This window comes from Prionailurus viverrinus, chromosome D1, assembly GCF_022837055.1.
Source record: "Prionailurus viverrinus isolate Anna chromosome D1, UM_Priviv_1.0, whole genome shotgun sequence".
In the NCBI taxonomy this organism is placed as follows: Eukaryota; Metazoa; Chordata; class Mammalia; order Carnivora; family Felidae; genus Prionailurus; species Prionailurus viverrinus.
Genome location: NC_062570.1, coordinates 11,948,628 through 11,962,001, shown reverse-complemented (window position 1 = coordinate 11,962,001; position 13,374 = coordinate 11,948,628). Strand labels below are relative to the sequence as shown.

At 43.1% G+C, this 13,374-nt stretch overlaps 1 protein-coding gene across 7 annotated transcripts in view; it reads left to right on the top strand.

The window, feature by feature from the left end:
- USP28 (ubiquitin specific peptidase 28) overlaps positions 1-13,374 on the top strand; it is a 67,817-nt gene that overhangs the window by 15,743 nt on the left and 38,700 nt on the right. For all 7 annotated transcript variants that reach the window (XM_047878183.1, XM_047878182.1, XM_047878184.1 and 4 more), the window contains exons 2-3: positions 3,914-3,991; positions 5,710-5,842. In XM_047878183.1, coding sequence (XP_047734139.1) covers positions 3,914-3,991; positions 5,710-5,842 — 211 coding nt within the window. The remainder of the gene's footprint in view (positions 1-3,913; positions 3,992-5,709; positions 5,843-13,374) is intronic.

Sequence of the window (13,374 nt, the reverse complement as noted above, 5' to 3'; positions counted from 1 at the left end):
ACAAAGTGGAGAAAGGGGAGTGGGCTTTAATCCATGGCTAAGTATGATGATTGGTGAATTATGTAATACTTGAGTACCATATTTCCCTGATTCACATTGATTTGGCATTCTGAGATCTCTGAAGTTGAGATGTTCCTTACACTGTCTGTCTGCAAGTAGCAGGTAGGAGGTACTTAGACTGTCTTCACACGTTTGTGCTTGGTCAGAGCTGCTCCTACTGTCCTGGCGGTTGACTGCATGTGCTGTTGGTTAGTTGAATTTTTAGTCTAGTTAGTTAACGTTTCAGTTTAAAAGATCACACTGTGGGGCACCTGTGTGGCTCAGTTGGTTAAGTGTCCAACTTTGGCTCTGGTCATGATCTCACGGTTCACAGGTTCGAGCCCCACGTCGGGCTCCGTGCTGACAGCTCAGAGCCTGGAGCCTGCTTCGGATTCTGTGTCTCCCTGTCTCTCTGCCCCTCCTCTTTTCGTGCTCTGTCTCTGTCTGTCTCTCCAAAATAAATAAACATTAAAAAAATTAAAAGATCACACTGTGATTTGGCATTTAAATGAAAAAAAGAAAATGGACGAAGAAAGGCATAGAAACAGAACAGCAGAGTATAAATTTGGTTTTATGGGAGGCAAAATATTTGTCCCTGGAGGGATGATCGCAGTTTCAAATTTTCTTGCAAAGGTACAATCGAGTGTTTTATGGGACCTGAGAAAGGAAGCCACCCTAGGTATATTAAGTTTTGTTGCTGAGAAACATGCAAAAGAATTGCTTGTCCCATGCCAGGCAGTGCACCTGGGGAAGCGGGGGAAATGGCTATATTTCTCGAAATAAATAAGAAATTTTAGGGCTGCAGGAAGCTGGTGTGACCAATTCACGTGTCTCCTGGGACTGTCATGAAGGCATTGTGTCCTGGTTTAAGTGGCAACTGTTTTGTCTCCTTTGTGGTGCATAAAGTAAGTGTGCCGTTCAGATTCAGTCAAAAGTAGTGTTTACCTCTGACACAGTACTTTCCTGTTTTAGAACTGATTGTCTGACTAAGTAGTCAAAGGTGTGGTTTTGTAAGGCAGGCAAAATAGTGATAGAAAACTCCCAAAGATGCAAGACTAAGGTCAAAATACAAGAATTAATTATCTGCATTGGTTTGCATTAAACACGTATTCTTTTTTTTTTTTTTTAATGTTTATTCATTTTTGGGAGAGAGAGAGAGAGCACAAGCAGGGGAGGGGCAGAGAGAGAGGGAGACACAGAATCTGAAGCAGGCTCCAGGCTCTGAGCTGTCAGCACAGGGCCTGACATGGGGCTTGAACCCGTGAACAGTGAGATCATGACCTGAGCCCAAGTCAGATGCTCAGCCAACTGAGCCACCCAGGCACCCCTGAAATAGGTATTCTTGCCTGTTGCCCTTGTCTTCTCAGATACAGCCTGGCGTAGGGTGCAGACTCCCGTGGCAGGGCAGCCGGGGGTCAGATCTCACAGCAGCCCTTCCTACTAGTAACCTTGTGTTGGTGCAGGGACCTCCCTGTGCTTGTTCTCTGTCACAGCGGCATAATACCTGTCACAGCTTTCTTAGGAGGGTGAAACTGAAATCACTTAATACATACGGAGCATGTGTAGCATTGCCTTTCTGACAGTCAGCAGCGTATGTTAACTACTGTTTCTGACTGGCATGATTCTCTGGGAATCCAAAGTGTCAGTTGGTACACAGGGTAATTGGAGGTGAAGATGTGATTATCAATCCCATGGCTACCTTGTTAGTTCTAGTTTAGGGATAACAACGCCACTTGTTTCCCCCTCCCAATTACAGACGTATGAGGGTTCAGCTTTACGTTGGTGCAAGCATGGCATGCATCCAGTAGGAACCATACCTTGAATTTGGCATTTCGATCTTTTCCTCAAGCTGGCGCTATGCGATATGCTCCTCTCTGGTGATGCTGGCCCAGGGGCAGTCAGCCGCGCTACCTTGGGGGGTCAACAGCCGATGCATTTACAACCATTCTGGTTTTCACTTTCTGTACAGCATTCAGTACACTGCATGAGATATTCATCACTTTATTATAAAATAGGTTTTGTGTTGGATGATTTTTTTTCCCCACTGTAGGCCCATGTAAGTGTTCTGAGCACATCTGAGGTAGGCTTAGGCTAAGCTGTGATGTTGGGGAGGTTAGGTCTATTAAATGCATTTTCCACTTAATGATATTTTCAACTTACGATGGCTTTACTGGCATGTAACTCCGTCATAACTTGAGGAAGGTCTGTATTATTCCACCCTTTTTGAGGCATATTGATTTTGATTTTTTAGAAAATTGTGTATGATTGAGATGTATAGATTCACACACTTTTACACATAAAATAAAATGGAATTAGAATTATTTTGAGGGGCGCCTCGGTGGCTCAGTTGGTTGAGTGTCCAACTCTCAATTTGGGCTCAGGTCACTATCTCACAGTTTGCAAGATCGAACCTCACATCGGGCTCCTCGCTGACAGTGCAGAGCCTGCTTGGGATCCTCTCTCTCCCTCTCTCTCTCTGCCCCTCCCCCACTGTCTCTCTCAAAATAAATAAACTTAAAAAAATTATTAAAGAAAAAAAAGAATTAGTTTGGGGAAAAAAACTTTTTAATACTTTATTTTTCTAAAAGCCCTATGCTAGCATTTGCCAAGGCTAAATCCAGACACCTTTTAGTCTGATAGCACTGTCCCAGTATACAGGCAGTGACTACCTTTGACAAGACTCATAGCCTCCAAGAGTGCTGGTCTCAGCAGCATCGGGTTCCATTTCTATCCTATGACTGTGGCCCATGACCAGAGCAGAAAGACTGTTGATGCTTTTCTGAGCACTTGTGCAGGTCTGTTTCAGTTAGTTATTTCTAGTTGTGTGATATTTAAGTGTTGCGTTGGGCCCTCAGCTGTTGAAAAACATAGGATACTATTTCTGTTACAGCTGACAGTGAGTGTAGACTACCTCTTGGATACTAACTGAAAGATAGTTGATGGGGAGCATCAGATATTGAATTGGGGCTTAATATCAAAACAACCTTAGGCATGGTATAAATTTGATTTCTTTTCGCTGAATTAAATTTGAACTATTTCGTTTTCAGTAATCTATCTAAAAGAATTGAGTGAGCCAGTTCTTTAGACGAGCTTGCTTGTGAAAAATAGGTGTTTTGTGTTAACTTTTGTCTTTGTGCAAAACAGGGTAAAGTGTTCCAATGAAGACTTGAAGGCTGTAAAGGAGTTAGAAACTGATCTTGTGGTAGCTGGAAGTTAACAAGATAGGTTTTTCCATGATTCTGATTAATGAAGACAAAGGCTTCCATAGTTTATTCCCTCTGGAATTTTATTTACAGTTCAGAAAATGTTGGTTCTGTCTCTGCTTTTTAAGCAATCAAATCTGAAGTTTTAAATCATGACGTTGGTGGTATCATTTGTTAATTACGCGATTGGAAATTTATTGTCAGTGAAAAATGACACATAAAAATGGCATGTGCAGTGTGGCTTAAAATAGCGCATCTTCACATCCATGCAGATTCCCTGGACTCCTTATATGACCCAGTTATGTATTACTCACAGAAAGAAAAACCTCAGGCACTTTAGCTACTACGAGGGCTAACTACTACATTTAAATATTTTACGTACTTAATAGTTTTACTGTTAATAGTTTTACTGTTTACTAATATTATTTCCCACCAGTGCCAAAAGCATTTTTCATGATTAACCTTTTACAAGAGAAATAAATTTGGCATTTTAGAATGTGTCTGACAGTCAATACTGTGTTGCTTGGAGTTTGTCAGTTCCTTAAAGTAAAATATGCAAGTCTCAAGCCTGATTATCCAAGATGCTTATACTTAAATTCTTGAAATGTATCCAGGTTTACTTTCTGACTGACCTGTCTCTGGTTTTTTTTTTGTTTGTTTCTCAAATACAGAGCTGCCAAATGCTGTTAAACCAACTAAGAGAAATCACAGGCATTCAGGACCCTTCCTTTCTTCATGAAGCTCTGAAGGTTAGTTTCAAGACCGCTGTTAGTCAACAGGCTTTAAAATAGTTGTCCATATCATGGTTATGTCAAGTCAAGCTATTTTTATGTCAAAACGAAAGTGCATACAGGGACGGAAGCTCTACGGGTCAGATCACCCAATATCTTCTCCATGTGAATTATAAGGGTGGGGGGATGTTGAGGATGGGGGAGACTTAACTGGGAAGAACCATACAGAGCAAAAGAGATTTAAGAAACGCATCTGCCAATTGCGTTTTATAGCCTTTATATGGATCCTGACTCAAACAAACTCAAAAATCGTTGAGTCAGGTAAGTTTGAACTGGTTATATGATATTAAAACACTTGTTACTATTTAAAAAAATTTTTTTTAATGTTTATTTAATCTTGAGAGAGAGAAAGAGACAGAGTAAGTGGGTGAGAGAGAGAGAGAGGGAGACACAGAATCCGAAGCAGGCTCCAGGCTTTGAGCTGTCAGCACAGAGACCAACATGGGACTCAAACTCACAAACCGCGAGATCATGACCTGAGCCAAAGTCGAATGCTTAACCTACTGAGCCAGCCAGGCACCCCAAAACACTTGTTACTGTTAAGGTGTGGTAATAGCATTGTAGGTTATATTTTTGTTTTTTTAATTTTTTTTTCAACGTCTTTATTTATTTTTGGGACAGAGAGAGACAGAGCATGAACAGGGGAGGGGCAGAGAGAGAGGGAGACACAGAATCGGAAACAGGCTCCAGGCTCTGAGCCATCAGCCCAGAGCCTGACGCGGGGCTCGAACTCCCGGACCTCGAGATCGTGACCTGGCTGAAGTCGGACGCTTAACCGACTGCGCCACCCAGGCTCCCCGTAGGTTATATTTTTGAAAGGGTACATTCTGATGTATTGATAAGATGCTTAGGATTTGTCGGGCGCCTGGATGGCTCAGTCAATTAAGCATCCAACTCTTGATTTCGGCTCAGGTCATGATGTCGTGGTTTGTGAGTTCTAGTCCTGCATCGGACTCGAGCGCAGAGCCTTCTTGGGATTCTCTCCCCCTCTCTGTGCCCTTCCCCCATGCTCTCTCACTGTGTCTCACGTGTGCTCTCTCTCAAAATAAATAAATGTTAAAAAAAAATAAAAAGAAAAGCTTAGGATTTGCTTCACAGTGTCTGGGAGAGGTTAGGCAAAACAAGATCGACCATGACTTGATAATTGTCGTAGCTGAGTGACAGGTGCATAGGGTTCAATTATACATTCCCTCTACTGTTGTGTATGTTAGAAAGTTTTCCTAATAAAAAGTTAAAAGCAGACAGAAGTGTGATCACCACTATCGAATATGGTAACTGCCTAACATTTTTATTGTAGAGGCTGACTTCCTTTAGAATCTCTGTTTTAACTGTCAGCCCCTTTTGATACATGATGCCTTTGCTAGCCTGCAAAATCAGGAGCAGTAACTTCCAGAGCAGTGAGAGCAAATCTCCAGCAAGATTTCATTCTTCTCTGCGTGTTGTGGGAAATCAGAACATGGCAACTCCCTTCCTGGAGCCAACCATTTGATACAAGCTTTGAGCGTAGTACCCTTGCTGTCCTCCGCCATACTCTCTTCTCCTTTCTACCTTATGCCTTGAATTATTCAGAATGTCACCAGGGTAGTCAGGAGTTAAACCAAAAAAACTCACTCACTATTTATTTTAAATGCTGTGATGCTTTACTTTTGAAATGTCCGTGTTTTCCCTTTCATTAGGCCAGTAATGGTGACATCACCCAGGCAGTCAGCCTCCTCACAGAAGAAAGAGTTAAAGAGCCCGGGCAAGACACTGTTGCTACGGAACCATCTGAAGTAGAGGGGAGAGCTGCTAGCAAAGAAGTATTAGCAAGTAGGTGTATCCTATCTCCGTGTATCCTGCCCTGAACTAGCAGAACGTAAGAGATGAGTGTATATGAGTTGCCCACCAATCACATCAACCCTGCGGGAATAATGCTAATAATTGCTAAGTATTGAACCATCACTGTGTGCCAGGCACAATTCTGAGCAATTACATGGATTCATTCATTCATTCATTCATTCATTCATTCTGCGCTTATTTAATGGGCACCTACTATGTGCCAAGCACTCTTTTAGGTACTGGAGATGAGCAGAAGAACGAGAATCCCTGCCTTCATGCAGCTTGTTTTCTTGTGAGGGAAACCCACAAGTCAGTAAGTAAATTATGTGGCATATCAGAACGTGGTGACCACTGTAGGGAAAAGTGAAGGATGGAATGAAAGAAATGGAAAAAGGAAGGGCGCCTGGGTAGCTCAGTCAGTTGAGTGTCTGACTCCTGATTTCGGCCCAGGTCATGATCTCACAGGTTGTGAGTTCGAGCCCCACCTCGGGCTCTGTGCTGTCAGTACAGAGCCTGCTTGAGATTCTCTGTCTCCTTCTCTCTGCCCCTACCCTGCTGTCTTTTTCTCTCTCCCTCCCTCCCTCTCTCTCAAAATAAAGTTAAAAAAAAAAAAAAGAAATGGAAAAAGGAGCCCTGGGGATTGGATTTAAAATTTTTTTTTTTAATTTTTTTTTTTCAACGTTTATTTATTTTTGGGACAGAGAGAGACAGAGCATGAACAGGGGAGGGGCAGAGAGAGAGGGAGACACAGAATCGGAAGCAGGCTCCAGGCTCTGAGCCATCAGCCCAGAGCCCGACGCGGGGCTCGAACTCACGGACCGCGAGATCGTGACCTGGCTGAAGTCGGATGCTTAACTGACTGCGCCACCCAGGCGCCCCGGGATTGGATTTTAAATGGGCTAAGACTAAAGATAGTGAAAAGGAGGTTGCTCAAGGCCAGAGCGGAAGCTTAGTGAGTGCGGCGGGCAGTGAGAGGTGAGGTGGTAGACGGACCAGGAGGCGGATCATGCTGAGCCTCTGCGCGCTTGGCTTTTCCGCTAGCTAGAGGCTAGCCGTTGGGACAGTTTGGAGCAGAGGCGTGACCTCAACCGATTTCCGTTTTCTGAAGGTCATTCTGATGGTTCTGTTGAGAACAGAGCTGTGGGGTGAGGTGGTAAGCATGGATCAGAGCAGGGGGCCCGGGGCAGTCAGGAGGCTTTGCGGGTTCTGGCGGTGTGGGCCAGGAGGTGGTGGCGGAGGGGTGAGGAGCCCCTGCCGAGGGGGACTTGCTTACAGCGGAGATAAGGGGTGTGTGTGAAAGAGAGAGAGAGGACTTGAAGGGGCTCCAGGTTTTGTTCCCGAGCTGCAGAAATGCTGGAGTAACTACCGCTACAGCAGACTGGGTGGCAGGTGAAGAGATCGTCGGGCGGTGCTGAGTTTGAGGCACCTGCTAGACATCAAGTGGAGTGTCTGAAAGGCAGTGGGGGGATCCAAGTGTGCGTGCGGCTCAAGGGAGCGATCCGGCTACAGAGAGAGAAGACTTGAACCTGTGAATGGCCCGTGAAGTTGGGATACTGTATGAGCTTCCCGAGGGGTTGGGGGTGTACAAAAAGGAACGGGTTCAGTGACTAAGCAATGGACCCTCCCAGTGCTCAGAGGCTGGAGCAGGTGGACAGTGTCCAGGGAGGTTGGAGGAATACCAGGGGAGCTGGGAAAATGGGACTCTGGAAGCCAAGAAGGCTTCCTGGAGGAGGGAGCCACCAGCTGGGGGAGATGGTGTTAATGAATATTTGGGCCTTTTGCGGTTTTGAGTAACTGTGAACAGTGCTGCTGTGAATATTCTTGTATATGTCAGTGTACTAGTGACTCTTTTCAGTTAAGCTTTTTCTTTTTGAAACTCGTTCATATTGAAGGTTATAACTGCAGTTCCTTTAGTTTCACTGGTATGTAGTATTTCATAGTCTGAATATACCGAAAGTGATATATTTGTTTATTGACCTGGGTTGTTTCCTTTTTTTTTTTTTTTTTTTTGCTATTATAAACAAGGTTGCTGTGAGCTGTTTGATTCATGTTTCTTGTGCATGTATGCAAAATTTCTGTAGTTAGCATATACCCAGGAATGTCATTGGTAGTAAGGTACTCTCATCTTCAACTTTATAGGTAATGCTATTTTCCAGAAGGTTTTTTATTAACAGGATTTGGGGATACCCATTGCTCTCAAACTGGTTATATTATAAAATTATTGCCCGTATTTTTGTTACAAAATATCTTGTTTTCAGTGAGAGTTTTTTTACGTTGGTAAGGAGATTGAGCAACTTTGTCCTTTTGACCACTCACGTTTTCCTGTGAGTGAAATTTCTCTTTGGGTTTTCTGCCTCAATTTTTCTATTTGTTTGCTTTTTTTCTTATTGATTCCTGATACTCTCTTATTGATAATAGCCTTAGGCTTGATATATATCTTACTGATATTGACTTTATATATATTTGATATTAGCCCACTTTTTTGGATTTGTATTACAGACATCTTTTCCCTGTTGGTGACTTGGGTTTTTACCCTATGGTGTGAGCTAAATACCTTAATTTTATTGTGGTTGCATTTGTCAGTCTTTTCCTGTGGTTTGTGCTTTTTGTTTAAGAACTCCTTTTATACTCTGCAGTCCTAGGATATGAGAATTGTAATGTTTTGCTTTTCACATTCTTTAATCCATCTGAAGTGGATTTGCGGGGAGGAGGCAAGGCATAAGGTAAGGATACAGTTTTAGATTCCTTGGCACTCACTGGGCCCCATACAGCTACTCAATTGTCCTGGTACCTTTTATTAAAAAGACTTTACTAGGGCCACCTGGGTGACTCAGTTGGTTGAGTGTCCAACTTCGGCTCAGGTCATGATCTCGCGGTCCGTGAGTTCGAGCCCCGCGTCGGGCTCTGTGCTGACAGCTCAGAGCCTGGATCCTGCTTCGGACTCTGTGTCTCCCTCTCTCTCTGCCCCACCCCCACTCATGCTCGCTCTCTCTCTCTCTCTCTCTCTCTCTCTCTCTCTGTCAGAAATAAATAAACATTAAAAAAAATAATTAAAAAAAAAGACTTTACTTACCCACTGGTCTGCATTATCAGCTCTCTGTTATGTTGGATTTTCATGTTTCCCATTCTGTTTCTTTTGAGGATCTGTTTTTAATTCATTCCTACGAATGGAATTACTGGGTCATGTAACAATTCTGTGTCAACTTCCTTGTTTTAATTTTTCTAAAAGAGGACTGTTTTCTTAGCTGCAACATTATCACACATTAAAAATTAATAATTCTTTAATGTCACTCAAAGACCAGTGTAGAAATTTCCTTAATTATCTCATTAAAATACGCTTGCTGTTGGTTTGCAAAAATAATGATACAGATGGCATTAAAACATTAGATGTGTTTGAAATGTCTTTTAAGATGCTCTTTATAAATCCCCTCTCTCTTTTTTACTTGCGGTTTAAGGTCCAAAGAAATCAAATCTTGCAGTATCTTTGAATGGGTTTTTTGTCCCTTGTCTTTCCCGTAGACTTAGGTGCTTAACTGGCACGACCGTGTCACAGGTAGTATTGTGTGTGTAATGGATCTTCTGTTTTGTCATGTTGAAGAAGCAAGTAACATCTGATCGCCCTCTTTTTGTGTTGTTAGAATTGTTAGTGTGTTCAGAAGATTATCCGCTTGATTTATTTATTATAAAATCCCCGACCTAGTGTCTTCTGCAGTCATTGGTGATTATTGCTGAGATGCTTTACTTTATTGGAGACTTCGAAATGCTAATATTCTATCAATACTTCATAATTTATTGGTTGGAAGTCTTTTTTTTTAGTTGTGGTCAAGAACACATAACATAAAATTTGCCATCTTAACCATTAAAACATTTATTTATTTAATTTATTTTTTTAAAATTGACATCCAAATTAGTTAGCATCTAGTGCACCAATGATTTCAGGAGTAGATTCCTTAGTGCCTCTTACCCATTTAGCCCATCCCCCTCCCAGAATCCCTCCAGTAACCCTCAGTTTGTTCTCCATATTTATGAGTCCCTTCTGTTTTGTCCCCCTCCCTGTTTTTATATTAGTTTTGCTTTTCTTCCCTTATGTTTATCGGAAACAAAGTCCTCATATGAGTGAAGTCATATGATTTTTGTCTTTCTCTGACTAATTTCACTTAGCAGAATACCCTCCAGTTCCATCTACATAGTCGCAAATGGCAAGATTTCCTTCTTTTTGATTGCTGAGTAATACACTATTGTATATGTGTACACCACATCTTCTTTATCCGTTCATCCATCGATGGACATTTGGGCTCTTTCCACACTTTGGCTATTGTTGATGATGCTGCTATAAACATGGGGGTGCATGTGTCCCTTCGAAACAGCACACCTGTATCCCTTGGATAAATGCCTAGTAGTGCAGTTGCTGGGTCGTAGGGTAGTTCTATTTTTAGTTTTTTGAGGAACCTCCATCCTGTTTTCCAGAGTGGCTGCACCAGCTTGCATTCCCACATTTAAAAAAAAATTTTAATGTTTATTTTTGAGAGAGAGGCAGAGTGTGAGTGGGCGAGGGGCAGAGAGAAAGGGAGACACAGAATTGGAAGCAGGCTCCAGGCTCTGAGCTGTCAGTGCAGAGCCCAACATGGGGCTCAAATCCACAAACCAGAGATCATGACCTGAACTGAAGTCAGACACTTAAGTGACTAAGCCACCCAGGCACCCCTACCATCTTAACCATTTTTAAATATACGGTTTGGTAGTGTTAAATGTATTCATAGTGTTGTGAAGTAGATCTCCAGAACTTCTTCATCTTGCAAAACTGAACTCTCTACGCACTGAACAATAACTCCCTATTCCCTCCTCCCTTCAGCTCCTGTTCAGCTCCCTTCAGCTCCCTTCAGCTCCACTGTTCTCCTTTCTGTCTATGATTCTGACTACTCTGAGTACCTCATTCAAGTGGAATCAACTCTCTACGCACTGAACAATAACTCCCTATTCCCTCCTCCCTTCAGCTCCTGTTCAGCTCCCTTCAGCTCCTGTTCAGCTCCCTTCAGCTCCTGTTCAGCTCCCTTCAGCTCCACTGTTCTCCTTTCTGTCTATGATTCTGACTACTCTGAGTACCTCATTCAAGTGGAATCGTGCAGTATGTGTCCTTTTGTAGCTAGCTTACTTCTCTTTGCCTGATGTCTTCAAGGTTCACGTCGTAGCCTATGTTAGAATTTCCTTCCTGTTTAAGGCTGAATAACACTCTGTTGTATGTATACACTGCATTTTCTTTACCCATTTAATCGTCGGTGGATATTTGAGTTGCTTTCACTGCTTGGCTGTTGTGAATAGTGCTTCTGTGAACGTGGATGTGCAACTATCTCTTCGATACCCTGCTTTCGGTCCTTTTGGAATGTATATCCAACAGTGAGATTGCTGGCTCGTGTGGTGGCCCCATTTTTATTTGTTTTGAGGAACCTCTATCCTGTTTTCCATAGCAGTTGCTGCACCATTTTACAGTCTCACCAAGCCTTCCAATTTCACAACATCTTCACCAGCACTTGTTATTTCCTGTTTGTTTGTTTTACTTGTCATCCTGATGAGTTTGAGGTGATACCTTAGTGTGGTTTCGGTTTGCATTTTCTTGGATAATTAGTGATGCTGAACATCTTTTCACGTGCTTGTTGGGCCTTTGTATGTCATCTTTGGAGATACATCCATTCAGGTCCTTCACCTGTTTTCAAATTGGGTTATTTTGGTTTGAGTTGTAGGAGTTTTTTATATGTTCTAGACATTAACCCTTTATTTATTTATTTGAGAGACAGTGCAAGTGGGGGTGGGGCAAAGAGAGAGAATCCCAAGCAAGCTCCATGCTCCAGCACAGAACCCAACATGAGGCTCGAACTCATGAAACCCCAGACAGTGACCTGAGCCAAAACCAAGAGTCAGACGCTTAACTGACTGGGCCACCCAGGCGCCCCTAGATATTAACCCTTCTATCAAATACGTGATTGGTAAATATTTTCTCCCATTCAGTAGTTGCTTTTTTATTCTATTTACATCTTTTTTTTTTTTATGTTTATTTTTGAGGGAGAGAAGGAAAGAGCGTGCACACGCACCTGGGAGAGGAGAGAGAGGCAGAGAGAGAGGGGGACAGAAGTTCCCAAGCAGGCTCCGTACCGTCAGCACAGAGCCCGATGCTGGGCCCAAACCCTCGAACTGCAAGATCATGACCTGAGCCGAAGTCAGACACTTAATCCACTGAGGCACCCAAGTGCCCCATTTACTCTATTGATTGTAGCCTTTCGCGCACAAAAAATTTTTTTTAAGTTTGCTTTTGTCCCATTTGCCAATTTTTCTTTTTGTTCCCTATGCTTTTGGTGGCCTAAGAAATCCTTGCTCGGTCCAATGTCCTAAAGCTTTGTATGTTTAACTTTTTGAAGGGCTGCCAGAGTCGGTGCCTTCAAACTTCTACTGCAGCTGCACCATTTTGTGTCGTCTCCAGCTAACACACAAGGGCTCCAATTTCTCCAAATCCTCATCAGCACTTGTTATTTTCCTGTTTTGTCTGTTTATGATACGAGCCATCCTGGCGGGTGCGGGGTGATAGCACATTGTAGTTTTGATTTGCATTTCCTTAATGGCTAATGATGTTGAGCATCCTTTCATGTGCTTATTGGCCATTTGTAGATATTCTTTGGAGAAATGTCTATTCCGATTCTTGGCCTGTTTTTAACATTGGCCTGTTTTTTTTTTTTTTTAATTTATTCAGTTGCATGAGTTTATTTATTTAAAAAACATGTATTTATTTTTGACAGAGTGTGTGTGAGCGGGAGAGGGGCAGAGAGAGAGGGGGAGACAGAGAATCTCAAGCAGGCTCTGCGCTTGCTGTCTGGAACCTGATGCAGGGCTTGAACTCCTGAACCGTGAGAACATGACCTGAGCCAAGATCAGGAGTTGGGTGCTTAATGGACTGAAACACCCAAGCTCCCCTTTTATTGTCCTCTTGTAAGAACTGGCCAGAATGTTCAGAACCACAGTGAATGTATGTCCTGATGGTAGGCATTTTTGTCTTGGTTTTAAAATAAATGTGTTTTCAGGGTGGTGTGAAAGCCCAGAGAAGACCTCTCACCCAGAAGAGGGTGTCCAGGAAGACTTCCTGGAGGAGATGGCCTCTAAACAGAGGCCTTCAGGAGGAATAGGGTCAGACAGGAGTGGCGGGTAGTTAGGGGAGAGAGGCCAGAGCCTGGTGTGTTGAGGAGGTGCATCAGGTACACTGTGGCCGGCGGGTGGAGGTGAGTAGGGTTGAAGGAGAAGCAAGAGGAACTAGAAGGGTCATGTCATCGTAGACCTTTTGGATCAGGGTGGGCGCCCACCAGGCATTTGGGAACCTTGGGAGTGAACAGAGAAGGGGACTGGAGGCACCGAGTTTCTATTTAAAGATTGTCCTGGCTGCCGTGTGGAGAAAGGAGAAGATTGGCAGGGGAGCAGAGGGGGCAGTTTAGAATGGATATAAAGAGACCGCTGGGAAGGACCACTTAGTTATCCTTCCAGAT